The 25,605-nt window shown below is 49.1% G+C and overlaps 1 protein-coding gene across 1 annotated transcript in view; it reads left to right on the top strand.

The window, feature by feature from the left end:
* Positions 1-908: 908 nt before the first annotated feature.
* The window catches only part of ADGRA3 (adhesion G protein-coupled receptor A3), a 111,780-nt gene continuing 87,083 nt past the window's right edge, over positions 909-25,605 (top strand). Inside the window, exon 1 of the mRNA XM_040965906.1 lies at positions 909-1,189. Within this exon, the coding sequence (XP_040821840.1) occupies positions 909-1,189 (281 nt within the window). The remainder of the gene's footprint in view (positions 1,190-25,605) is intronic.

Genomic DNA, 25,605 nt, shown 5'->3' with positions numbered 1-25,605 from the left:
AGCTGTGCTTATTCCTTATGCAATTTTAAACATAAAGTAGTTGCACCTGGCTTTGCAAACACAAGGCCATAGTTACCGCTGGCGGAGGCAAGAAGCAGCTCTAGAGAATTCACTTTATTGGAGAGTAGTAACATTTCCCATAGATACCGTGGAAGGCAATTGCCTCGAAGATAGTAGTATTTGAGCTCGGGTTGTTGGCTCCAAGAAGCTCAGTCCTCCTTCTTTCCCTCACCTCACTCCAAACCGCGCCTCATCCCAAACCGGTAGCCCCGACGGGCGCGTCGGGTGGCTTTGTCTGGAGGAGGGCGGCGGCCGCCAAGGGAGACTTGCAGCACGGGAGCGCTCTTGCTGGAGTTTAGAACTTTGTTCCGCTCTCTCCAAGAGTTAGCGTCCTCCCCTGGGTTCCCGAACCACAACCCGTACCCCTACTCCGGGAAGCGCACGGGCTAGAGGGCTGGCCCCTCGCATCCCAGGAGCGCGCCTCCTTCCCGGACCACAGCAGCCGAGGTGGAGGTGGAAGACGAGGAGAGGAGGAGAGGGGGAGGAGGAGGAGGAGGAGGAGGAAGAGGAGCTGGAGAAGGGGCGGGGGAGGCCGGCGGCGGCCGCGGAGGGCGGGGAGGAGCCGCGGCCCGGGCTCGGGGGGAGGTGGCGGCGGCGGAGGAGGCGGTGCTCCTGCCGGGCGGTCGAGCGGCGCTGGGACCCGAGCGGCCGTGACCCCGCGGCTCCCCCGAGGCCGAGCGCGGCCGCAGCGGACAAAGAAGCATGCGGGCGCCGAGGAGGGCCCGTCCTCCGCCCACCAACAGGCTCCGCGCGCCGCCGGGCCCGCGCCGCGTTCCCGCCCGCCCGGGCGCAGGGGCCGCCCGCTAGGCCACCGCGCCTCGGCTCGGCCCTCAGGCCCGGCTCGCAGCATGGAGCTGCCCGGGCGCCGGCGGGGCCGCTCGTCTGCACCGCCGCCGCTGCTGCTGCGCCTGGCGCTGCTCGTCCTGCTGGGAGGAGGCGGCCCCGGCGGCGGCGGCGGTGGCGGCGGCGGTGGCGGGGCCGCGGCGCTGCCCCCGGGCTGCAAGCACGACGGGCGGCCTCGAGGGGCCGGCAGGGCGGCGGGTGCCGCCGAGGGCAAGGTGGTGTGCAGCAGCCTGGAGCTCGCGCAGGTCCTGCCCCCGGACACGCTGCCCAACCGCACGGTCACCTTGTGAGTAGCGCGCGGGGCGCCCGCCCTGCTCCGTCGTCTTCCCCCCCTTTGCCCCACGGAACTTTGCAGAGGGCGGGGAGGGAGGGAGGGAGGGATGGTCCTGCGGGCACCCCGAGCGGCTTTGTGTGAGTGGGAGGTGTAGGCCGGGGTCGGTGCTGGGCGAGTTAGTGAGCTTCGGCTCCCAGCGCCGCTAGTTCGCAAAGTTTTCGGATTCCCGGGCGCGCCCGGCACTGCTCTGCTTGGAGGCGCGGAGCCACGTGGGGATGCAAGTAAACACGGAGTGGCCCGCGTTCGAACGCATTCACGCGGGCCTGGGCTTCCGAGAAAAGCTGGTCCTCGGCTCCGAGTGCCAGCGCCCCTAATCCAGGAGCCCTTGGGTGGGAAAAACGGCGGCCGCTCGACAACTATCCTTCGCCCTTTGTTACCCTGGTTTTACTGCCGCGGAGGAGCGGCTTTTCAGAGTTGCTTTTACTGGCTGAGCAGACGTTGTGTCCGCCTGGGTAGCCCCCTCTGAAGTGGCTCAACAGCCAGAAACTCAAAATTACGGGTTCCTCGAGCCTGCCAATTCTTGACTTTCCGACGGAGGAGGCGATTTCAGTAACTGGCTTCATGCGGGCGTTAGTTGTACAATCTTTTGCTGGCCTCATTCTAGCAGAACGCCTGGCCTCCAAGACCCCGGGTTTTGTTTTCTGAACGATGCTTTGGGTTGGGAGAGTTTAATTCTGAAGTGTTTCCAAGGGATGATTTGTGAAGCTGAAGTTTGAGTCCCCAGGCTCCGTGCCCTGCTCTGTTGTGGTGGCGTGCCGCTTCATAACACTGTGAAAACATGGTGGGATGTCCCGACGACAGGCACCATCTCGGAGAAATTTAGCTCAAATCCAATCGGAGAAGGTGTGAATGAGCAGGGAAGCCTCCCAGATTGTTCACTTTTTCCTTTCCCTGTTTGGAGTTAGGAAAAGTTTCAGTGGGGTACAGTGTGTAGCAAGAGGTCTGAGGATGGATATTGGACTTCTTCAAACATCTTGGTGGTGGCCACAGTGGCATTTATTTATTTTGTGGCCAGATTTTCTGAAGGGAATGCTTTGAGTGAAGTGGACGTCAGTCCCTCCCCTGGAGAAAAGGTCCTTTGTCACTCCAGAAAGCCCAAGTGAGTCATCACTCAGTGACGGTGTCAGCGTGTAGGTTCTGGGTCACGGAGGGGCGCCCGAGTCTGTCACATCGTGTTTTGGTCCAGTTTTGTGAAAATGTCGCCATTTCCAGTTGGCTTTGGCCAACTGCTTGTAAATGGGTTTTGCTCTGCAGACGAAAATAGCAGGTAATATTTCACTGCATTTTTCCTGAGCTGATTACAGTGTAAGTTTGAAATGCCATTGGAATTCAGCTGCTGCTTGCATCTGGAAGCTCTTCAGAGGAAAGCAAGGTATTTGGTGAATGAGAAGTTGTCACTGACTTCAGTATCCCTTCGTGGTGATGCTCTGCATGGCCCAGGTTGAACTGGCAGTGCTTGGGGCCTGGCAGAGCTTGGGCCTGGCCATCGGACACTGTGGAGGCCTGGCCTGTACGAGTCCCACTGTCGGCCGAAGTTTGTGTCCTGGACTCCTGCCCCACAGTTCGGATACATTCTCACCTCTTCCCTTTGCTTTCTCTCCTTAGTTCTTCCTTTAATAGTTTTGGGGAGTGCCTTCCATGAAGTAGTTAGCCTGTAGACTTTGGGGGCTGTGAGGGGTGCTACAAATTGGCACAAATTTGATGTCCTGAAACAGTGAACTTGCTTTTTTACTACAGCACTGAAGACCCAAGTCTTGCAGCAGGTGCCAGCAAGGCCTCGCTGTCTGTGGAACACTGCCGGGCAGTCAGTCCGTTCTTTTTGCTTCTGATGCTCCTTGGCTCACGGTAGCATCACTGCTCTCAGCCTGCTGCCTTCACGTGGCCTTCTTGTGTGTTTTTGTGTCTCAGATCCTCGCCTTTTTCTTCATAAGAACATGCGTTATGAATTTAGGGTTTACCCTAAGTCCAGAATAAGCTAATGTCAAGATCTTTTTTTGTTTTACGATGGATTTATTTATTTGAAAGATAGGGTTACAGAGACAGGGAAAGACAGAGAAATCTTCCATCCACTAGTTCACTCCCCAAATGACTGCCAAGGCTGGACCTGAGCTTATCTGGAGCCAGAGACCAAGAGCCAGGAGTTTCTTCTGGGTCCCCAATCCATGGGCCATCTTCCATTGCTTTCCTAGGCACACAAATAGGAAGCTGGGTCCAAAATGAAGTAGCTGGGACTTGAACCGGTGCTCCTGTTGAATGCAGGCACCAGGTAGGAGGCCAGATTTTTCTCATACTGTTTTTTTTTTTTTTAAGATTTATTTTTATTATTTTTTTATTGGAAAGGCGGATATACAGAGAGGAGAGACAGAGAGGAAGATCTTCCATCTGATGATTCACTCCCCAAGTGAGCGCAACGGCGTTGCTATGCCTATCCGAAGCCAGGAGCCTCTTCTGGGTCTCCCACGCGGGTGCAGGAACCCAAGGCTTTGGGCCATCCTCTGCTGCTTTCCCGGGCCACAGGCAGGGAGCTGGAAGGGAAGCGGGGCTGCTGGGATTAGAACCGGCGCCCATATGGGATCCCGGGCGTTCAAGGTGAGGACCTTAACCACTTGCGCCACCGCGCTGGGCCCTTTTCTCATACTGTTAACCAGACTAAAAACGGTCCAAGAGTTTTGATATGTTTCCCTATATAAATGTCATATTTATTTGCAATCAAAGAGCAGATCATTTGCATATCAACAGTGTCTCAGTTGCAAATCCAGTAAAAGGGATACTTGTATTGTTCAAAAACTTCAGCCCAGTGGGGGTGGGGGAACGGATTTGTAGGAGGAAGCAGACATTTGGAAAGTTAAGAAACTAGTAAATCCTGTAATGGCAGAATTCTTCAATGACTTAGGAAGCCTGACAAGACCAGGCATTGGTGTGGCACAAGGGTTTTTCTTTTCCTGGAGAGGTTAGAGCGTGGTGTGAAGGAGGGGAAAGCCAGGAGGCTACAGGGAGCACACTTGTTGGAATAACGGTGGGATGGTGGCTGGGCCAGCTGAGGTGGCAGACTGTGACGGAGCCATGATGGAGGGCAGCTTGGGGAGCACTGGCCTGTCCATGGCGTTTCACACTCGGTCCAGTTGGCAGAGGCCCACAAGGAGCCGCCCTGGGGCATGGAGGAGCCTGGAACAGATATGAGGCATGATACAACAGCTGCGCAGCCTGGGCAGCAAGGCTGGTAGAAAATGTGGTCTTAGAAGAAGTTGATGATTCAGGGCAGGAGGAGTGTCCCAGGTGAGAGGTGCTGAGAGGTCCAGTACAGGACCAAGGATCTGAGCACTTGGGTGTCCTGTGGGAACAGTGGATGTGCAGAGAAGGGAGGCAGGTCTTCAGGAAGGGTGAGATGGGCAGGGGAAGGGGGTGTGGGAACAGCAGCCATGTAAGGGTGCAGTTCTGAGGGAAGGTACCTCCTGTGGGCGTGTATGTTGGATCTCATCTGAATAGGACTGAAAATCATTCCACGGACATGGAGGAATGGGTGGTCAAGGGAGAGAGTGGATGGGGTGGGACATAGGTGGAAGTTTGGCTTTTCAAAAAATTAGTCATTTTTGTTTACTTGAAAAAAGACAAAAAGAACCTGTGAGAGAGGCAAAATAATTTTCATGGGTGGACCAGCAAGCAGCTGTGGCTTCAATTGCTACCAGGGGAGCTATTGGGTCAGGGCTACTGTTGTTTTGAATCTGGGTCCTCTGTAGCTCTGCTGTGGCTGATTGCCCAGCACCCAGCACAAGTTTGTTTTCCCCTTTCCTTGGATGTTGGATGAATAGTTACGCTGCAGGCCCAGTGTGAGTGTAGTGGGTTCAGAGATGAAATCCTGGCTCAGCATCAGGCACAGCCTCTTGCCTCCCCCATGTTGTGCCTTTCCCCTAGCGATGTGCCTCCCGTGTGGGCTGGCTGGGACTGTGGTCCTTGCCATGAGATCTGAGTGCTGAGTGTTCGGAGTCCCTCTCCATCAGCTTCATGTTGTAGATTCCTCACTCGTGCCTACTGTGTTGATTCCTCGCTTCTGTGCCCTCTCCCAGGGAGCTCTTCCTCTGTGTCCTGTGATGCCACGTGTTGCTCTTGTTGGGCACAGTCCCTTGAAGGGGTAGGGGTGGTGAAACCTCTGTGTGGGGCCTGCAGGGTGGGAGGGTTGGTCATTGTTCTTGACCGACAGGAGTGACATAAAGGTTGTAGTGCATGGTGGCATACGGATCTGTTCAGTCTGTCTGTCATAGTGCATCATTTGTCTATTTAGTTGATGTAGTTTTGCTTGGCATCTCATAGCTGTATTGCTTTCTTTCTTTCTCTCTTTCTTTTAAGATTCATTTAAATCTTAAAAGGGAACGCGGGGAAGAGATACAGAGATTTTCCATTTGCTGGTTCACTTCCCAAGTGGACCATCTTCCTCTGCTTGCCGCGTGCATTAGTAGGGAGCTGGATTGAGACAGGAGCGGCTGGGACTTGAAGTGGCATGTGAATGTCATGGGCAGTGGGGCTTAACCTGTTGTATCTCCACACTCACCTCTTATTTTATTTAAAAAAAATGTTTATTTGAAAGCCAGAGAGACAACAAGAGAGATATCTTCCATCTACAGCTTCACAAATGTCTGCAATTGTCAGGCCTGGGCCAGGTTGAAACCAAGAGCATAGGATGCCATTCTGGTCTCCCACATGGGTGGGTTGGGCCATCCTCTGTTACTGTCTCAGGCCGTCAGCAGGGAGCTGGATCCTAAGGTGAGCAGCTGACTTGATCTGGTGCCCACACGGAGTGTTGGTGTCTCAGGCAGTGGCTTAGCCCGCCGGCCCACAGCTGGCTCATAATCTGTTAGAAGCACGGATACGTATGCATTGAATGATGCAGTTAGCTTTGACTTCCTGGGTCCTGTGTGTGGCAGACCCACCTGTACATAGGGAGGCTGAATTCTGCGGAGTGATGCTCAGGATCACTGCAGGATCTGGGCCCCCTGGGCCCCTGGTCCATGAGAGCATGTCTCTGGGCCTTGCATGATGACACGTATGGCTTGACCCAACCCCTGTGTCCTGTCATTTCTTGTGTACTGGAGCCCTGCAGCAGCAGTGGGAGTCTCTGGGAGAGCTATGGGTGGGCTTGCCCATGGACCAAGTGCAAAAACAAGCGAGCGTAGCCACAGTCCCATCTTCTCGGGAGCCTGTTAACGTGGGTGGAAAGAACAGATGAGAGACAGAAGTAAATCTCTGGCAGGAAGTCAGACACGGACACCAGGTGACACAGGTGAGGCCTCTTAGGTATCATTCTGTGATTCTGTTTTGCATTCAGCCATTTATCCAAGAGCTGGTGATTTTTTTTTTTAAATATAAAGATTTATTTATTTATTTATTTTGGAAAGCAGATATGCAGAGTGAAGGAAAGACAAAGATCTTCCATTCACTGGTTCACTCCCACATGACAATAATGACTGGAACTGAGCTGATCTGAAGCTGGAAGCCAGGAGCTTCTGGGTCTCCCACATGAGTGCAGGGTCCCAGGCCGTCAATGACTGCTGTCTCAGGCCACAACCAAGGATCTGGAAGGAAGTGGGGCATCTGGGACACAAACCAGTGTCCACATGGGATCCTGGTGCATTGAAGGCAAGGATTTCAGCCACTAGGCTGCCTCACTGGGCCCCAAAATGCACATTAAGACAATAAGATAAACTGCATAAAACAATGACATTTATTGTGCATGTTTTCAGAAGTGAGCACCAGTGTGCAAAATGTGAGTTTCCCGCTAGTCCTATTAGCAAGAGCAACTTCATAAAACCCGGAAGAGCAAGAATATTCTTCCTGTCTCGGTAGGGACATAGAAGACGTGGGCTGGTCTGACAGACTCAGTCCAACAGCTCAGGAGCTGTGAGCAGGCCCACGTCTGCCCACAGAGACTGCCAAGCGGCTGGCACTCCACACAGCACCCCTGGGGTGCGCTGCAAAGGGTACAGGAAATAGAACAGAAGCTCTTCGTCGTGGCCTCGGCTCTTCCCACTGACGGGGCCTGCAGACCTTCGGCCCTTCTCGGTGGGCTCCGCCACAGGCTGCACCTGCACCGCCCCTTTCTGCTTAGACGGTTGGCTTCAGACCTTTTTCTTCTTTTTTGATTTCCTCGAGGTGGCCGTGTCCTCACTGCCCGAGGGCTGCGTTGCGCCTGGCACACGCGGCATCCCCGCAGGCATGTGGCCCTGGACAGACGTAGAGTGCGAGGGGCGTGCGGGCGCCCCCTGAGCAGGGTGTGCGTGCAGGGGCTGCTCACCACCATGTATGCAGTCACTGCCCACTTGCTGATTTCTGAGCTGGTATGGCCCTGTGGAGTAATCTGATGTCCAGAGAGCATAGCTGTTTTTTACTGTGTCAGCATTTTTTTTATAAGACAGAAATTGAGATACAGAGTTCTTTGAGTTTTGATAGCTGCCTAGCAAAGGTTCGGCAGAGCTTGCGAGGCGCTGCAGGCAGGTGTACCCCGTAGGTTTTGAAGCCCTGGCTGCATGTATGTTTAGGTTGCACAGTTTCAGTTGCGAGCAAGCGCTTCAGAAGACTCAGCAGTTCTCACCATGCTGCAGTTTTTTTCCCCCTGGACAAAAGTTTGCGAAATTTCCCTGGGCCGTTGAGCTTCAGCGCCACGTGTTGGGGGTGGGGCGCAGTGGGCTCCTTCCGGGAGCTGCTTGGCTGGCTCAGGCCCTGAGCCCAGCACCAAGGTAGAGGCGACTGCTTTCTAACCAGATAAGGCTCTCAGGTCTTTCCCCTCTTTTCAGGGCTTGAAGGGAGGAAATGCAATGTTGAGACGCCCATACAGAGTTCATCCAGAACCCTGCTCCCCTCCTGGCTCCGCCCTCTGACTTGCTGGTCATCCTTTTCCCATTTGTCTGCTGGCTGCAAGCTCAGGTTTCCGTCTGCTTTCCCACATACAGCACGAGGACTGTTCAGAGACCAGCATTTGCTTTTGATATATGCTCTTCTCAGGGCTGTTCTTGATCGCTCCTAGCTTGTTTTTAAAGGACTTGCATTCATTCAGTGGATAAGTGTGCAGGGCCTGCCCTGCTTCTGGTAGTTTCAGATGGATTCAGGCGAATTTTCCTCTCTGGACCAGACATTTGTTTTGGGTTATTCTGCCGTTTCCTTTTGGTCTTCTGGGCTCAGGGGCAATACTTCCTCGTGCCTTCTCTCTGTCATGCTATCCTGCCTCTTTCTGGCTACATGTGACCGTTCAGCTCTTTTTTGATGTGACTTTAACCTGCATCTTTCTTGACTGCTAAGATTACAGAAGATTACAGAGGAATAACTTGTGGCTTTTTAGAAATTTTAATAGGCATTAGGAACCTCTCCAGGAGGATCTGTTTAGAAGAAGATTGGTTTAGGGATGATCTTGCTGAAGGAACTGATGGGACTCTGTATTTATTTGTTTATTTTCATTTTACTGAAGCAGGGGATGAGATGGGGAGAAGGGGAGACCGATCTTCCACCTGCTGTTTCCACAGATGCCTGAAAACAGCCAGATTGTGGCCAGATTAATGCGAGGAGACGGGAGCGCCCTGCTGGTCTCCCGCGTGGTGGACAGGGACCCAAGCACTTGGACCATCGTCTCTGTAGCTTCCCAGAAATCTGGGTCGGAAGTAGGGGCGCAGCTGCCTGCTGGCACATCAGTGTGGAATGAGGGTAGCGCAAGCACAGCTGCCCTCCACCTTTCATACCTCCTTCCCCAAGCCCCCTTTTGGTTCTTTGGCCCTTGTTTCTCTCATACCCATCTCCTGGGCACAAAGCCTTTCTCCAGGCTGTGGTATCTCAGGGCTCCAGTGTGGCGGTTCTTCCCAGGTTCCCATGACATGCCCATGTAGGTGTGGATGTGTCTGTGCCACATACTGCAGGGACAGGAGGGAGGGTGCTCCTCCAGGGGCCTCTGCTTCCAACCTGCTTGAGGAGTTTGCTGTGGAGACTTTCCCGTGGTTGCCAGAAAGCCTGCCCCACAGACCTCACATTCGGATTTCGTTATTCTGGCCCAGGACCTGCGTATTGGTGTGTTTTGGAGCCTACGAGTCAGTCTACTGTCATCTGTAGAATTGCCTGTAGTCCCCAGCTGTCATCTGCTGCAACAAAAAGGAGCATGGTAGCAGGTGGCTGTTGCAAGTGCAGGCAAGTCTCGAATAGATAACAGCTTCGGCACAGGCCCTGGTCCTAGAGCCGCAGGTGACTGCTGGTGGAAGCGAGGGGAGCGATGTGCTGCAGTTGGCTTTCATATTACCTGTGGGGTTAAGGTCAGTACTGTGTTGGAGATGCATTGAGAATTAAATGGAAACACTTGAAAGGGCAGGTTTCTGACAACCATGGCCTTTGTGCTGCTGGCATTTGGGGGCCTGCTGGTTGGCAGGGCTGGAGTAAGCCTCAGAGTTGGCATATCCGCTCCCCAGTGTAACTTAAATTCTTTTTTTATCTTCAAAATATTTTTTCCTGGTAATTGTATTGCATTAATTATGAAATAATAGAGTGGAGAAGCCATCGTAAGAGGTTCAGTTTCTCCTGTGTGTACCTGTATGGAGAATTTTATTGAAACTAGTCTGAACAGTGAACAAAACATGACTTGGTTTTTGTTTTGAGTAGATGAAGAACATTAAGCCATTTTAACTTATCTGTGCCAGATAATTATTATTTCTTTAATATTGTTTATTTGAAAGTATTAGAGAAATGGAAGCAGAGAAGTGGTTCTTCCATTCATTGCTTACCTTTCTTTATGGCTGCAGTGGTGAGCAATGGAGCAGACCTAAGCTAAAAGCCAGGAGTTCCATCTGGGCCTCCCCTGTGGGTGATGGGACCCAGGCACTCTACCCATTCTCTTCCGCTTTTCCCGGGCCGCAAGCAGGGAGCTGGATCAGAAGTGGAGCAGCCAGGACTTCAACAGGTACTCAGAAGGAATGTCAGCATCGTAGTCTGTGGCTTTAATTCTTTATGCCACAACACCCATCCTGACAATAGGTTCATTTGTATGTGGGTGCCTTATTTGTGCATTTCCAGTCTTCCATACAGTCATAACTCACTGTACAATGGGACATACCATTGCTAGTTCCTAGTTAAGTGAACATTCTAGACTGTGTTCGTATTCATGTTGATGGCACTTAGGCCAGTCACTGCCACTGTGGCCTGTTGGGACTGAGATAGTAAACATGAAAGGGAGGCTGCTGGCACTGCAGGGCAGACTGCTTTACAGGAGCTTCTTTTTTTCCACAAGTAGAAGGAAGGAATACTCTAAAGTGATGATTGAAAGTGGAGCAGATAACATAGTTGGTAATATAGTTGCTATTATTGTCAAGTCTTTGACAATAATATATATAAGTTAGGGGCCGGCATATGTCACTGCAGGTTAAGCTTCTGTTTGTGGCAAGCGCCAGAATCCCTTCTCACTGCACTGCTTTAAATGCTGGCTGCTCTGCATCCTCATGCGGCTCCCTGCTCAAGTGTCTGGGCAAGCAATGAAGGAGAGCCCGAGTGCCCCCACCACTAGTGTGGGAGACACAGGTGAAACTTAGGGCTGCTGGCTGCATCCTGGCCCAGCTCTTGGCCATTGCTACAATTGGGGGAGTGAGTCCAGAGTTTGGAAGATTTCATTCTCTCACTCTGCCTTTTCAATAAAATGGTAAATCTTTGGAACATGCCTATTTATGAAGTAGGTGCTATGTGCGTGAACTGCCTGTGGCACTGTAGGTTTGTTGATGTGGTGGCCGTGACCTCAGTGAGCACTGGGCCAGTGTGACAGGTTTTGGTTTTTCAGAGTGTTTTGAGCACAGGCACCAACACAGCATAGAGAGTGATAAGGTTATTTGAAAGATGAGGAGTTCACAGATACCTGTGGACCATGTTCAGGGATGGAGTGGGCCAGGAAGGGAAAGGATGGAGAAGGATTTCTGCCTGCCTTTCCCTGCAACTTCAGGAAGAGAGAGAGAACTGCACCCATGTGGTTTGAGATGGATGCAGTAATATGGTTCAGGTCCCAAGTAGGGGCAAGTACTTCTTCGGGCAGAGTAATTGACAAGTTTAATTGACAAGTAGGCAGGTAGGGTTACATAGGACAAAGAAGGGGTTAGGCTAAGCCTACTGATTAACCACCATGTGACCTGTCATTGAGTTGTTTTGGGGTACATGACTCATTTTTCCAGTTAATACACTTGAGGATGTTAGGGAGACAGATCATCATCTGATGATGTATTTCTGTCATCATTTTCTTGCTCTTTTGGCTGGGACAGTGAGGCAGGACCAGAGATGCCATCCTTGATGCATCCTTAAGTATGGTTGCAGGGCATGGTGGTGAGGCCTTGACAAAGCAACCTGATCCTGGCATGGTAACTTTGTTGCCAGCTGGTGAATCTGAATCGGCTCAAGTATCAGACATTTGTTAATTGCTTTCTCTGCTTGTCAGCCCAGATGACAGACATTCTTGGTTCTTAGTTTAAATAAACAAGTTCTGAGGTTTTTTTTCCCCTTCTCAAATGTTGCCTTCTTAAAGTTCAAATTGCATAATATTTGAGATGTGCCTATTCACAGCCTTCTCCTTGAGTCTTCTGGGTGGGAGGTTGGTAACATTACGTATTCCACACAGAGGCAGCTACATGGCCCATTCATACAGTCTACCACTTAGAATTATAATCTACCCATTCATGATTCTGGGGGTGGTACTGCCATACCATGAGATCTCTTTTTGATAGGATCGCCAGTTCCATATACCCTCGCCCAGTGCAGGAATTGTGCTTGCCAGGTGTGAGATGAGGAATACGTGTGCCCTTCCTGAGGCGTGGGAGAAGGAGATCCCTGAGAAGATACGGAGCCTCAGCCCTCGGCAAGTGCAGGATGTCCTGTGTACCGAGTGTGACCGCTGATAGGACTCCTGCTTGCCTCCTTCAGCTATACCACTTGCTGTCAGAAATTGGATAGTGATGGCCTGCTTGTCGCTGGGATGGAGAGGAGGTAGCGGCTAGTAGGTTCTGTAGGGGAATTAGCCGTTCTTAGAGTTAATTGAAAGAATCTTAAAGCAGGTAGAAGAGTGACTGTAATGTGTGTTCTGTAACACAGGTGTTAAGATTGTTTTTCTTGAAGCCTGCTTGAAGCTAAGTCTAATTAAATTGATTCCAATCAAGATAAGGCTGAAAAAACCTTCTTTGGGCTATTCTTTGACTCTTCTTCTTTTGAAACAAACAAGGAGAAATTGGCTATGGTTATGTTCCATTTAGGGAAGTCTTAGAAACAGAAGTCCTTTCTATTGGACTCTTCATTTTTTCTTAAACCTGCCTTTGTTTGTTTTTTTCTTCCAACCCAAGTGTACATTCCATTTTCCTAGCCATGACTCCATTAGAATTCCAGATAAGGAACTTGGAGTCTGCCCTTGGCCTGTGCAGGCTGGCCCCTGGCTCCTGGTGTTGCCTTGGGTGTGGCAGCTGCTGTTCTATTTCACAGGGATTCATTTACAGGCCTTGTCTCCTGCCTGATCACAGACGGTTGAGGGCCATCGTCGCCTGTGTGTCTCAGGCATCTGGCACAAATGTACTTCGCTGTTCATAGAAAAAGGTTCCCTTGTCCTCGGGATAGTGTTTCTCAAATAGGACCTGGGGGAGGTCCCTGCACTGCTCTTCTGCAGGATGATTCTGTCACAGATAAAACTTGAGGCCCTTCAGAGCACAATATCCAACCTGCAAAGTCAGGGCTGAAACTCCCACTCACCATCTGATAACGGAAATACTTTTTCTCTTACTTGGATTAATTCTCTGTTCATTTCTTGATCCACTTCCTTCCTACTTCTTCAGCATGCCTAGCCATGTCCTTTTGTCCTTTTTTAACAAAGCTTCCGAGTCTCCTTTTGTGGCAGCATGAGAGATCTGGCTCTTACACTTAAGCTTTTTTTTAGCCTGTTCTCTTCATTTGTTCTCCTTTTATTTTTTTATTTCAATCTGTGCGTTTTTGTTTTGACTCTGGGCTCTACCTAGATTATAACTTTTAAAATATGTTCACCACTACGTATTTCTTGTCCTAGTCCTTGAGATTGACACACCACTACTTGAACCCTTCTTTCATCCTCGTGGTTTGTGCTGGGAAGCGCCTAGGAGGAGTGGTTTGCCTGGCTGATCCTTCTCTACCAGGATGGAATGCCAGGCCGGGACCTTTTTTCTCTCCTTTTTTTTTTTTAAACACTGTGATGTTTTTACTTCTTGTCATCTTTTCCCACTTGATGATTATAAAACTATTGAAGTGGGAACTGTTGTTACTGCATGCAGCCAGTGTGGAAGTGGGCCACCTTTTATATGATAGCTCAGGATGGATGCTCAGGGAGAGAGTAGGTGGTGGAAGCTTTCCGTGGGGAGCAGAGTGTAGGGCCCCCCAGCTTGCAGTTGAGGGGTCACAGGCTTTGTCACATGGTTCACTGAGGTGCTTTCTCGTTCTTTAGTTTCCGAGATGGTGTGCTGGTTGGTGAACTATGTGAGTTGTGATGGTTGTCTTCTGTTGTGACTCAGAGCTTATTTTCCAGGCGTGTGTTTAGTTGGGATAGTTCAGTGATCTCAGACCCTGGGCTCATCTTTGTTTTCTTCCAAGACAATGGGATTTCTGAAACCTTTCCTTTTAAACCTTCTGGAGAAGTATGATGGACCTGCTGTTTCTGCTCCTGAGTGAGCAGGTGAGCTTGGGTTTTGTATAGACACTGATCCAGGAGGAAAGATGGATGGGTGGTTGCAGGGGTGGGTCGATTAAAGATATTTACTATAGGAATTTGCTCAGTTCAGGAGATGAGAATCCCCACAGCCTGCACTGTGGAGAATGAGGAAAGCTCCTGGTGTCCTCTGGCTCAAGTCTCGGGGCTGTGGATTGGGACCCGGTGAGGGGGCTGGTGCGACTCGGAGTGACGGAGTGAGGGCTGAGAGCCCTGAGGGCCCGAGCAGGTGCAGCTTCCGGGTGTTTTGTTCTTTGTAGGCCTTGTTCTTCTGTGGTGCCGCTCACGTTGGGGAGAATGCCTTCCTAGCTTCATCAGTCCTAGTCTGGTCTTAGTGTATTTTAATAGACACATGCAGTTTTTTCAATCACCCAGGCATCCTTTAATTCAGGCATCCTTTAGTTTAGTTACATAGAAAATTAACTATCGTAATGTTCTCTGATGTAAGGCCACCTTCATGGAAAATGTAAACAAATAGAAAGGCAGGTGAGCAAGTCTATCCGTATGTTCTAGATGGACTGTGTGATGGAGACTAGCTTTGCAGGAAGTGTTGTTGCAGAAGGTGTCTGCAGTCCGGGATGGAAAGAGGCCTCCCAGGGAAGCCGTGAGAAAGACCCTGACTGTATGATGCTAGGCTTTCCTATCTGTGTCTATACCTGCAATGCCATCACATGCTGAAATAGCAGATTGCTAAACCAGTAACTGTTACCAGAGGATTATAGTGCAGTGATGACATTGGGGAAAATGGGGAAGGAGAAAGGGGTGGGAGACGGAGGGATCCCAAGACTTACAAAACTGTATTGTGGAAAATAATAACAATAAAAATAAAATTAAGAAGCACTGATTCACTGTGTTTTGTTTGGTTCTGAAGGCAGCTCGACTCTCTCTGGAAACTACTAGTTCAGTAATTACCTTCAACGCTGAGAACTGGAGATGTGTGAGGTGTCTGATGTTCTGAGCTTGAGCTGTGAGCGGCCCTCCTGGATTCAAAGGTTCTAATAACTCAGATTTAAATATTGTGTGCACAGTGTTTCACTTACGGCATCGCAGTTGTTAAAACTGACATGGGAAGCTCCTGCTGGGCACATGTTGCAGGTGTGGCATCTGAAGCAAGGCTCTCTAAGCTGGGCTTCTCCGATGTCGTGTTTTGTGGGTCTTAGGGGCTGGCTTCTGTCCCAGACTGTGCTCCAGGTCTGCTACTCTATTGTCATGTCCCCTGAAGGCACAGGTGGCTTCAGGGCCTGCTTTGGCGGTAGGTCGGGGTAGCAAAGCAGACAGGCTTCCAGTGTCGAACCATTCCTTTGTGCGTGTTTATAATATCTCTGTATTTAATTATTTGATAGGCAGAGCTAAAGAGAGAGAGAGAAAGAGAGAGAGAGAGCCTGTCTTCCATCTACTGGTTCACTCCCTCTAATAGCTGCAGCAGTTGGGTCTGGACCAGGTTCAAGGTCGTGAGCTGGGGCTTTACTCAGGCATGCTATCTGTGTGGCAGGGACCCGAGCTCCTGGGCCTCTATCTGCTATTTCCTCGCGTGCGTTAGCAGGGGGCTGGCTTGAAAGCACGTAACCAGGACTCTACCTGCTGCTGTGCAAATATTGTAAGCAGTGGCTTACCTTGCTGCACCACAGTGCTGGCCCTGAACTGTTTCTTTAAAGGTGCGTGGCTGATGGAGAACAGAGGGCCTGAGGGTCCCAGGATTTGTATATACTCCATCCTGTAACTATGTAAGGACAGAATTATACCCCTTCGTGTCACTCAGGGCCAGTCACACATTGGTTGGCTATGTTGTGTTGTTGGTCACTATACAGTTCTTTTTTTTTTTTTTTAAGATTTATTTTTATTGCGCAGTCAGTCAGATATATAGAGAGGAGGAGAGAGAGAGGGGAAGATCTTCTGTCCAATGATTCACTCCCCAAATGACCTCAATGGTCGGAGCTGAGCTGAGCTGAAGCCAGGAGCCAGGAGCTCTTCCAGGTCTCCTACATGGGTACAGGGTCCTAAGGCTCTGGGCCATCCTCGACTGCTTTCCCAGGCTATAAGCAGGGAGATATGGTAAGTGGGGCCATCAGAATTAAAACTGGCATCCAAATGGGATCCTGGTGTGTTCAAGGTGAGAACTTCAGCTGCTAGGCCACCGCGCTGGGCCCATTACACACTCTTGGGATTGAAGCAGGCACAGCTGGCGTTAAGGAATAAGAACGCAATAGGGAAACATAGGTAAATGAAAAAAAAAATTCCTAACACTCTCACTTTCCTTTTTTGGGCAGATTCTGTGTCCATGTCATCCTTACCCTTTCCTGGTAGAGATGGGCAGAAAGGGAGAGACAGAGAAAGCAGGTGGAGGATGAATAGGGACAGGGTGCTGCCTCCGGCGTTGTTACCATACAAAACTGTAATCTAGCAAATTGCAAGAGTTTGGGGCTTAAACGTTTTTTTGAACGAATGAAAGAAGTTTTGAACCCAGTTATCTTTAAGGACTTTTGCTTTAAAACAGTTTTATTTATCGGGAAGACATAGCTGCAGATACATGCGAAAACACACACACCACACACACGCAGAGGGAAAGCACACACAGAGAACTTTCCTGTGCTGCTTCACTCCCCAAATGGGTCATAGAAGCCTGGAGCCGCAGCGGGGTCTCCTGCGTAGGTGTGGGGTCGATGTCTGTTGCTTTGCAGCTTCTGCGCTGGGGGAAGCTGAGCAGGAAGCAGAGCTGGGCTTCCTGTCATGGCACTACAGTGTGATGTGTGGGCTTCCCAGACAGCGTCTCAGCTGCTGGGTCTCCGTGCCCACCCCGAAAGACAGTTCCCACAAGCGGAACCTCCCAGGGTTACGAAGGCTTTTCTTTTCTTTTCTTTTTTTTTTTTTTTTTTTTGAGAGACCACAGAACTTATGGGAACATTTAATGAAGCTGCAGTCGTTTTTTCAAAACAGACTCATTATATTATGAGATTACGTTTTAATGGCAAGTGCTGGAACTGTTTTCTTGGGGGTTGGACCTGCTCCTAATTGGTGTCAGGCCTGTCTGGATCCTGAGCTTCGCTTACCTTTTCTCACCACTCTTAGTGCTAATTGCCCTTCGCTTAACTAGTTGAGGCCTGCCTCTCTCGCCAGCACTAGTGCAGCTGGTGGACTGAACCTGACTCTATAGTGGCTGGTGCACACAAGAGTCACCTCTGAGGTGACCCCAGGCGAGGATTCTGGGGGGAATTTCCCAAGCGGATTGCTGGACTCAAATCCTGGCCACATGGGCAGTCGTGTGTGCTCTGACCGTGGAGTGCATGTGTCAGGACTGGACCTCCTCATTGCCTGTGCAGTGGACAGCATGCCCAGATGTACACGGAGGACATGGTGGCCTGACTCCTGGCCAAGCTTGGCAGCATGTTCCTGGGTCTGTGGATGCACTAAGGTGGACTTGGTCAGCCAAAAGACCTTGGAAAGATGTTCTCAACCCTGGTGCCATGAAGCCCACGACATCTCAGAACTGTCGAAACCACTCAAGTAACGCTTCCGGAACACTCTTCCCATCAGGGTCTCTAAGCAGTCATCAAAATGACTGTCCCCATCTCTGGGTTCTGATGTAGTTTGATAGCAAGGAGTGGCTCCCTTCCTTTCCCCGCCTGTGCATGCAGGAGAAAAAAAATTGAAAAATTTTGTCCCACCGGCCTTTCTCTGTAATCTGATTCTCCCCAGCCTAATCAGAGACCCATATGGAGGGGCATCCCTCTTAACTCTGAAACAATATTCAAAATAAAATAATTTAAGATGAAAAGTACATTTGGATCATAGTTGTCTTAGATGTGGTTCCTGCAGCAGGATCAGAGCTGTGAATGTGAGCTGCCTGAGGGAGGGTACAATGTGGGGACGCGGAGGAACATATGCCAGGGGCCTCGGAAACGGTTCGTGTTTGTTTGGTTTTAGAGGCTTAAGGTCATACATGTCTTGCGTATACTCATATTTAGGATTTGTCACTGAGTGGCCTGGCTGCCCCGCTTCCTGTTCGACCTCTTGCCAATAGAGCTGGGGTGCACCGGGTGATGATTCAAGAGTGTGGGTACCTGCTACCCACATGGGCTGCCTGGGTGGAGTTCACGCTGCTCAAAGTGGACCATTTACCTACCTGTTTGAAAGAACTCAGAGGTTTCTTACTGTTCCCATTGTTTAGTTTCTGTACCTGGTGAGCTCCGGCCTTGTCCAAAGCACTGGCCTCACAGTTCAGTTCTTGTATCCCGCAATGTGCTACGCAAGAATATTCTAATAATGCATCACTCCCAGCATTAGGATCGTTTTGGAACTTGCACTGGGAAAAGTACAGGTGCCTATACTTGTTCATATGATATGAGCTTTTTTTTGGATGAAACAAAATTTTAAATAAGTTTCTACAAAATTTTTGAGGTAGCCTTATCTATTAAGAATGCCTGTGGGGCCCAGTGTGGTGACCTAGCGGCTAAAGTCCTCGTCCTGAAAGCGCCGGGATCTCATATGGGTGCTCATTCTAATCCTGGTGACCCACTTCTCACCCAACTCCCTGCTTGTGGCCTGGCAAAGCAGTCAAGGATGGCCCCAAAGCCTTGGGACCCTGCACCTGCGTGGGAGACCCGGAAGAGCTCCTGGATCCTGAGTTCGGATTGGTGCAGCTTCGGCTGTTGTGGTCACTTGGGGAGTGCATCATTGGACGGAAGAGCTTCCTCTTTGTCTCTCCGCCTCTGTATATTTGACTTTGCAATAAAAATAAAATAAGTCTTTCAAAAAAAAAAGAATGCCCGTGACTGACTTAACAAAATATCTAGGTAATCCATTGGAAGTATGGCCTAGGAGTATGAGGTGAGGTTTACCACGTGTGCCAGATGCTGTAGTTGCTGTTGTGTTAGTTACTTGGCGTACTTCCTTAGGTGGCTCTTTGTTTTGGGAAAGTGATGCCCAGCAGCTTGTTAAATTCCTTGCTGTCACCTCGGCAGTGGTGAAGCCAGGATCTGTCCTTGGAACCTGTGCAGTCAAGGTGATGCTGGACAGCAGGGCCCCCGTGTGGGCCTCTGTGGCTCAGGAGCTTCCTTGGTTTCAACAAGAGATGGCCATCAGTCTTGAGCCAGCCAAGTTGGAGCCAGTGTGGTTTCATTGAACAGAGAGGCCAAAAGCCTATTGGTTTACCCTCTCCTCCATGGGGGTTAGTAAGTGTTTGTTAATCTCTGGGTGGAAAGTGTATCATTGTTGGGAAGGGACATCAATTTCCAAACTTCCCAGAATTGGACATCGACCTTTCTTCTCTATTTGGCTGCTGCACAGCTTGTCATAGCAACTATAAACTGTCATGAAGCAGGGATTTTCAATATGTCGATACTTTGCTGTGAAATTATCTTCTGACGTTGCAAAGCTGTGGCGGTGGGAGGTACTAATGCTTGACATTTGTTTCTTCCAAGTTATACCTAACTTCATCAAGGATCAGCAAAGTACTGCTCTACCTGTGACCACAGATGTGTTAGTAACACTTGAAATAGATTTGATGTAAATGCGATGTTGTCTACCCACCCTGAACCGGAAAAAGAAAATTCTGCTGTTCTCATCAGTTGCCCATTTGTTTAGAAAACAATGATGGCAACGCTTGTTGAAATGGCAACCAAGATTTCATTCAAGCTTGTTGTCCTTGGAGTGCAGGATATTATTGCTCTAGGGGAAGGAGTGCCACGGAGATCGGCAGTGGGTGGGGTCAGTTGCAAAATCATAAAAGAGACCTTAGGAACCGGCCGCTGTCATTACTGGTGTCCCGTGTTGGAGTGCCGATTGGGGTCCCAGCTGCTGGGCTTTGCACTCGTTTCCTGTCCCTGTGCCTCGGATGGTGACTCACGTACTGATGCCCATGTGGGAGACCTGGATGCAGTTCCTTGCTTCTGGTTTACTGTTGGCTCACTAGAGATTTAACTGGGAGATGGACGATCTGTCTCCCTACTCGTCCTGTCCCCTACCTCTCTCTGCCTTCAAATAAATAAGTCGGTCTTAAGTCAATAAATGTCTTCAATCTAAAATACATCTGTCACCAGGGAGCATTTAAATCTCTCTCTTTTTTTAAAAGATTTATTTTTCTTGGAAAGATAGATATACAGAAGGAGATGGTAGAAAGACCTTCTTTGTCCACTGGTTCACTCTCCAGGTGTCTGCAACATCTGGAGCTGAGCCGATCCAAAGTCTGGAGCTCTTGGCGGGTCTCCCACTCACGTGCAGGGTCCCAAGGCTTCGAGCTGTCCTCCACTGCTTTGCCAGGCCACAAGCAGGGAGCTGAATGGAAAGTAGAGCAGCTGGGAATAAGATCTGTGCCCATGTGGGTTCCTGCTGTGTGCATGGCGAGGACTATAGCCACTGTGTGGGTCCTGTTTGCATCTTTTTAAGAAAAAAAAAGCAAGGACTCCAAGGATAGGGAATGTCAGTCAGCTGGCCTAACAGGGTGTTATGGAAGGCAGGCAGGCTGGGGTGATAAACTGGCTGTCACCTGAAGTGCTGGGACTGAGGGATTTTATTTTACACCCAGGGTGGAGAGATTGTTCTCTGCACTGACTTAGCAGAAACTGGGCTGTGGTTGGACAAAGCAGAGTCCATGTCTGAGGCTCCTTCGAGAGAGGATTCAGAATAGCCAGACAGAGGTGTGAATGTGATGAGCTTTGCCAAGCATTGCGAAGAATTATGTGCAGTTATTGTTTTGTCAACAGGGAGCTGTGTGTGGGTGTGCGTTTTCTCTCATTATGTAAGAACCTGCGTCGTATCCTGGGTCGTGCCTGTTGACGGCAACGCCTGGGCTGCTTGGTGCCTGGTGCTTCACAAGGGTTTGTGGGCACCTGCTGAGTTGTAGGTGTGTGCTCTGGTGAATTTGACTGCCTTGTATTTGAACGGTCTGTGATGGCCAGGTGGACTCCGTGCTGCCTGTTCCCAGCTTCCTGGCTGCCAGCAGGAAGGGTTTGACTTAGCCCACACGCTTTTCCAGTTTCTTCCTGGCTGTTTTCACCCACACACCCAGAGGGTCTGCCTCAGCCTGTCTCTGAATGCCTCTCTTCATCTGCTGTCCTGTTCTGTCCAGTCGGGAGGATGGGAGCGCCTTTAGTGTGGAGGACCAGGTTCATGTGATCTGTGAGCAACTCGCTGTGTGACCTGAGGTGTGGAAGTTTGAGCTCGTGAGTGAGTGTGGACTTGGCCATTGCGTGGTGGTAGTGACCTGACAGAAGTTAGATCATTGTCCTTTGCAAGGATTTTGTTCCATTGTCCGTGATTTATGTCAAAGCTCAGGTGTTTTCCTCAATCAATTTTGCTTCTTGCAGGTGTCTAACCTCTGTGTTCAGCTTTTCTCAGCAACACATCCCACTTGGCCGCATGTGATCGGTGTGCCATAGTAGTCCCCGAGGTTTGCTTTGTGTACTTGCAGTCACTCCTGGCACGCAGTAGTTGCACTGATATCTGCCGAATGAACGAGTTACTGTTCCTCAGGATTTCAGCTGACACATCAAAGACTCAGAATCCGAAAGTAGACCCCCAGTAGAAAGCTCTCTGTTGGATCAAAGTGCCAAATAAACTTGCTCTTATTTTTATTGTGTTCATAAATATTATGCATCCAGTTTTCTTTATGCTGCATGCAGACCTTGGAAAATGATCTCCCTTTCCTCATAAATCTAATGTATTCATAAGATAAGATGAACTGTTATTTTTCATTGTTTGGAAGAAGTCTCATTGCATTGAAAACCCCTTAGTTTCTTGTAGGGATCTAAACTCTAATTTCTTTTTCTTTTTTTAAACTTTAATCTCATGTAAACTTAATTTGCTTAATGTTAAAGCAGAAAAATAGGTAATTTCCTTTTTAATTTATGATACTTCCAACTAAGGAATTCAGGCTACTACTAATAAAAAGAAAACAAGCTCGTGTTTGTGTTTGTGAAAGTAGCAAGTGTTGATTAGCATGCCAGGGAACTTGAAAGGTGATTTAATGAACCCCGTGTGGAGTTAATGGTGCCAGTATACCCAGGTGATGCTTGCTGTCCTAATGTAATTACTGTGGCACCTCATAGTCTCCAGCAGCCGTTTGATGATAAATTATGTTGGGACTCCATAATAGTATGTTACCTGTTGGTACTTCGACTTGCCTTCTCATTTTAAATAATTGTTCGCTTGCAGGTACTGAGCTTGAACCTGTGTTGTGCAGTGGTTCAAGAAGGTATGACTGCCTTCTCTGTGCGAACTCTCAGCTGACAAAATCCTTAAACGGGTGTCAAAACTGTCACAAAACACCCATGAATTCTCATGACTGCTTGGAAACAAAGGATAACATTTCTTTATTATGAAATGTAGAAACTTTTTGTGCATACATCCAGAGACCCACCTTTTAGTCAGTGTGCCTGATACCGTAGAAGTTCCTCCAAACTCCTGCTTCAAATGCATTTCCTCTTTTGTTGACTTTTGACTTAGGTATATGTATCTGTTACTGTTTGCTTTGTGGTTTTGTGTATTTGTAATTTTAGCTAATTTTTTGTTGGGTTTTTTTTTTTACAACTTATTTAAATCCAATATGTGTTCCAAGAGCTGCATATAGGTGTAGAAGCAAAATGAGTTTTGAACTTTGAGTATTTTTGTAACCAAGATCGCATTGTGCCCTGCAGTTGTAGCTATTTTGTTGTAGATTTTAGGATCTCTTTCTTGTTTATGATTGAGTAATATTCCACAATGTAAGTATGCCACATATTTGTATCTAGTCATCAGGTGATGGACACGGGTTGATTCTGTATCTTGGTGATTGTGTAGTAAGCTGGTGATTTCATTACCTTGGGATGTGTTTCCAGTAGGGGGATGGCCGGGTCTTACGGTAGATGTATTTTTATTTTTTGGCGGAACCTGTTTTCCACAATGCTTGTACCAGTTTTCATTCTCCAGATATGGGCAATGTTTGGTGACTTTCATCACTGTATTTCTATCATCCTCCATGTAGACTCTTGTTCATTAAATAACAACTCACCATTCTCTCCTTCTAGCCTCCCTGTAACATTGTGTTTTCTGTGGAGGTATTTCCTGTAAGTTCTTTAATCCTTCCATTCCTTTGTGGGTTCCCTTTACCTGCTAGGAATTCCTCTTATTGGCACAAAGTCCAGGTGTCTGCTTGGGAACTAGCCGGCGCACAGATTGAGCGGAATGCTGGCTGCTTCCTGGTCGCCGCGTGCAGTTGCTGGGATCTTAGGAAGTAGCCATGGTATGTGCTTGATCACACGCTTGCATAGTCACAAAAGCCTTGCACTCTCCTTTCGCAGTGGCCTTTGCGATTTACAGATGAAGCTTTTAGTTGCCTAGAGGCTAAAGAATGTGTCCGAAGTTGAGACATGAAATCCAGGTGTTGACATTCAAAGCCAGTTGTTTCGTGTGTGTGGATCTGCCGCGTGTTGTCCTGTTAGTTGCTCAGCAACTACTGGAAGAGGGCAGACTGTGACCCACCACAGAAATTAGGGGGTGTTTAATAAGGTTCCTGGGGCTTGTGCATGGGTGGCTTATGAAGTACTCCCATTTGAACAGGCACTCTTGTGTTTTTCTGTTGAGCGAGGTAGTAGGTGTTTGCAGACTCAAGGGTTTGTATTCCTGCGTGAGGGAGGAGATGGCCTGGGACCCAAGCCCAATCACTCAGTGTCCAGAGGGGATAAGGAGGGAACTGAATCTTCGACTTTTAGGAGATGTCACCTTTGTGGACTCCTGCATACACGTACATATATTGAACCACATCTGCTTAGTTTTTTGCCCATCCTCCCACACTGTTGAGTGCAAAACAGTGTGAGAGCGCGAGCGCCGGGGTAGCAGGGCTGGAGCGGGAGCAGGGTGGTGCGGCCCCAGGAGCTGCAGGGCTCTTGTGGGACAGAGACATCGGACTGATGGCACAGCTGGGCAGCACGAGTGTGCAAAGCCCACAGGGAGCTGGAGTGGCGTGAGCAGAAAGATGGAGTTTCCTAACAGATCCTGGAAGATGCCCAAGAACCACCACAACAGGGAGTGGCAGCAGAAGCGACGGGAGTGTGGGCCAGGATTTGTGAGCCTGGAGCAGCTGCTCCTGTTTGGCTGTCGGAGCCTGCCTCTGAGGGGGTGGAGTGGGCCTGGGCCTCAACTCTATTTATGAAAAATTCATCTATTTGTTTGAAACACAGAGAGGAAGAGACAGAGATCTGCCATTTGCCACTTCAATCCCAAATAACTACAACAGCGTTGGCTGGAGCCAAGAGGCTGGAGCTGCATTCCAGTTCCCCACTTAGGTGGCAGTGAGCCAAGCACTTGGGCCATCTTCTGCTGCTTTCATAGGCCCAGAACCAGGGAGCTGGATTGGAAGTGAAACAGCCAGATGAGATGTTAGCACCGCAAGTAGTAGCCTTACTTGCTGTGCTACGGTGAGAGCTTCTGAACTCTGTGAAGTGGCAGATCTGCTTGGTGACTGTTGCCGGAAGTGAAAGTTATGGGAGTCCCAGGGATTCTTTTGTCTTTATTTCTGCACCTTGACATCAAGGCAGCTTTGCTGTCCATTTACTGTTAATTTCTTATATGCAGAAATTATTTGCAGTGAGCAGTACTTGTCCAGCCAGCCTCCCGTGTGTAAGTGTGAGGAAACAGTCAAGAGGCATCAGACATTTGAGAAAAATACCAGCGGAATGAGATGGCACCAAGTCAGTCCACTGGAATGACATCAGTAGAGGAAAATTCTACTCAGTCTCAAAATGCAGGAGAATGGCAGATCCAAGGGGTAGGAAACATTCATGGGAAGCCACCCTAGAGGTTAAGGGTGTGATTGTAGTTAAGGCTGCCCCGGGGTTCATGGCTGATCTGAAGAACAAAATGAATACAACTCAGGTCTTAGATAATTCGTGGTCACGACAACGGAGCAGAGAATTTATTCTGGATTACGATGGGCATGTAGGAGTGGAGTGAAGCAATGTGAAGGAGAGATGGTGTCCAACGAAGTGACAGCTGGACAAGGAACATTCAAAGTTATTCTCAGTCATGTAACACATTGCGTTCTACGTGGTAGCATTTCACACAAAGCTTTTATTTTTTTTTAAAGTTATTTTTATTGGAAAGGAAAATTTACAGAGAGTAGAGACAAAGATCTTTCATCACTGGTTCACTCCCCAGCTGGTCCCAAGGGCCGGAGCTGAGCCGATCCAAAGCTAGGAGCTTCTTCGAGGTCTCCCATACAGGTGCAGGGTCCCAAGACTTTGAGCCATTGCGTGCTGCTTTCCTAAGCCAAAAGCAGGGAGCTGGATGGGAAGTGGAACAGCTGGGACATGAACTGGCCAGCGCTTGCAGGTGAAGAGTTAGCCAGTTGAGTCACAGAACGTACCCCTCACACAGAGCTTATAATGTGACAGTAATTTCCAACATGAGCATTAAGAGTAAGAGTAATGGATAAGAACCTCTCTATTTTTACCCAGCTTGACCTGATTTTTACTGCTTTTTCAGTTGTTTTTTCTTTCAGTGTGTGAATGCTGAATGTGTTTTGGATAGTTTCAGAATGTATCACCTTCGTTGTAATTGCAGAATTTTCATAAAAATGCTCTTCACTTTTTTTTAAGCACCTCTAGTTGCCGTCACCCAGGATGGCCTCCCATGAAGAATAGCAGAGGCTTAGTTTGCATTTCTTTTCTTTCTTTTTTTTTTTTTA

This window comes from Ochotona curzoniae, unplaced genomic scaffold, assembly GCF_017591425.1.
Source record: "Ochotona curzoniae isolate NIBS_2020 unplaced genomic scaffold, NIBS_Ocur_1.0 scaffold_4505, whole genome shotgun sequence".
NCBI lineage: Eukaryota > Metazoa > Chordata > Mammalia > Lagomorpha > Ochotonidae > Ochotona > Ochotona curzoniae.
This window is presented reverse-complemented; position numbering and strand designations above follow the sequence as displayed.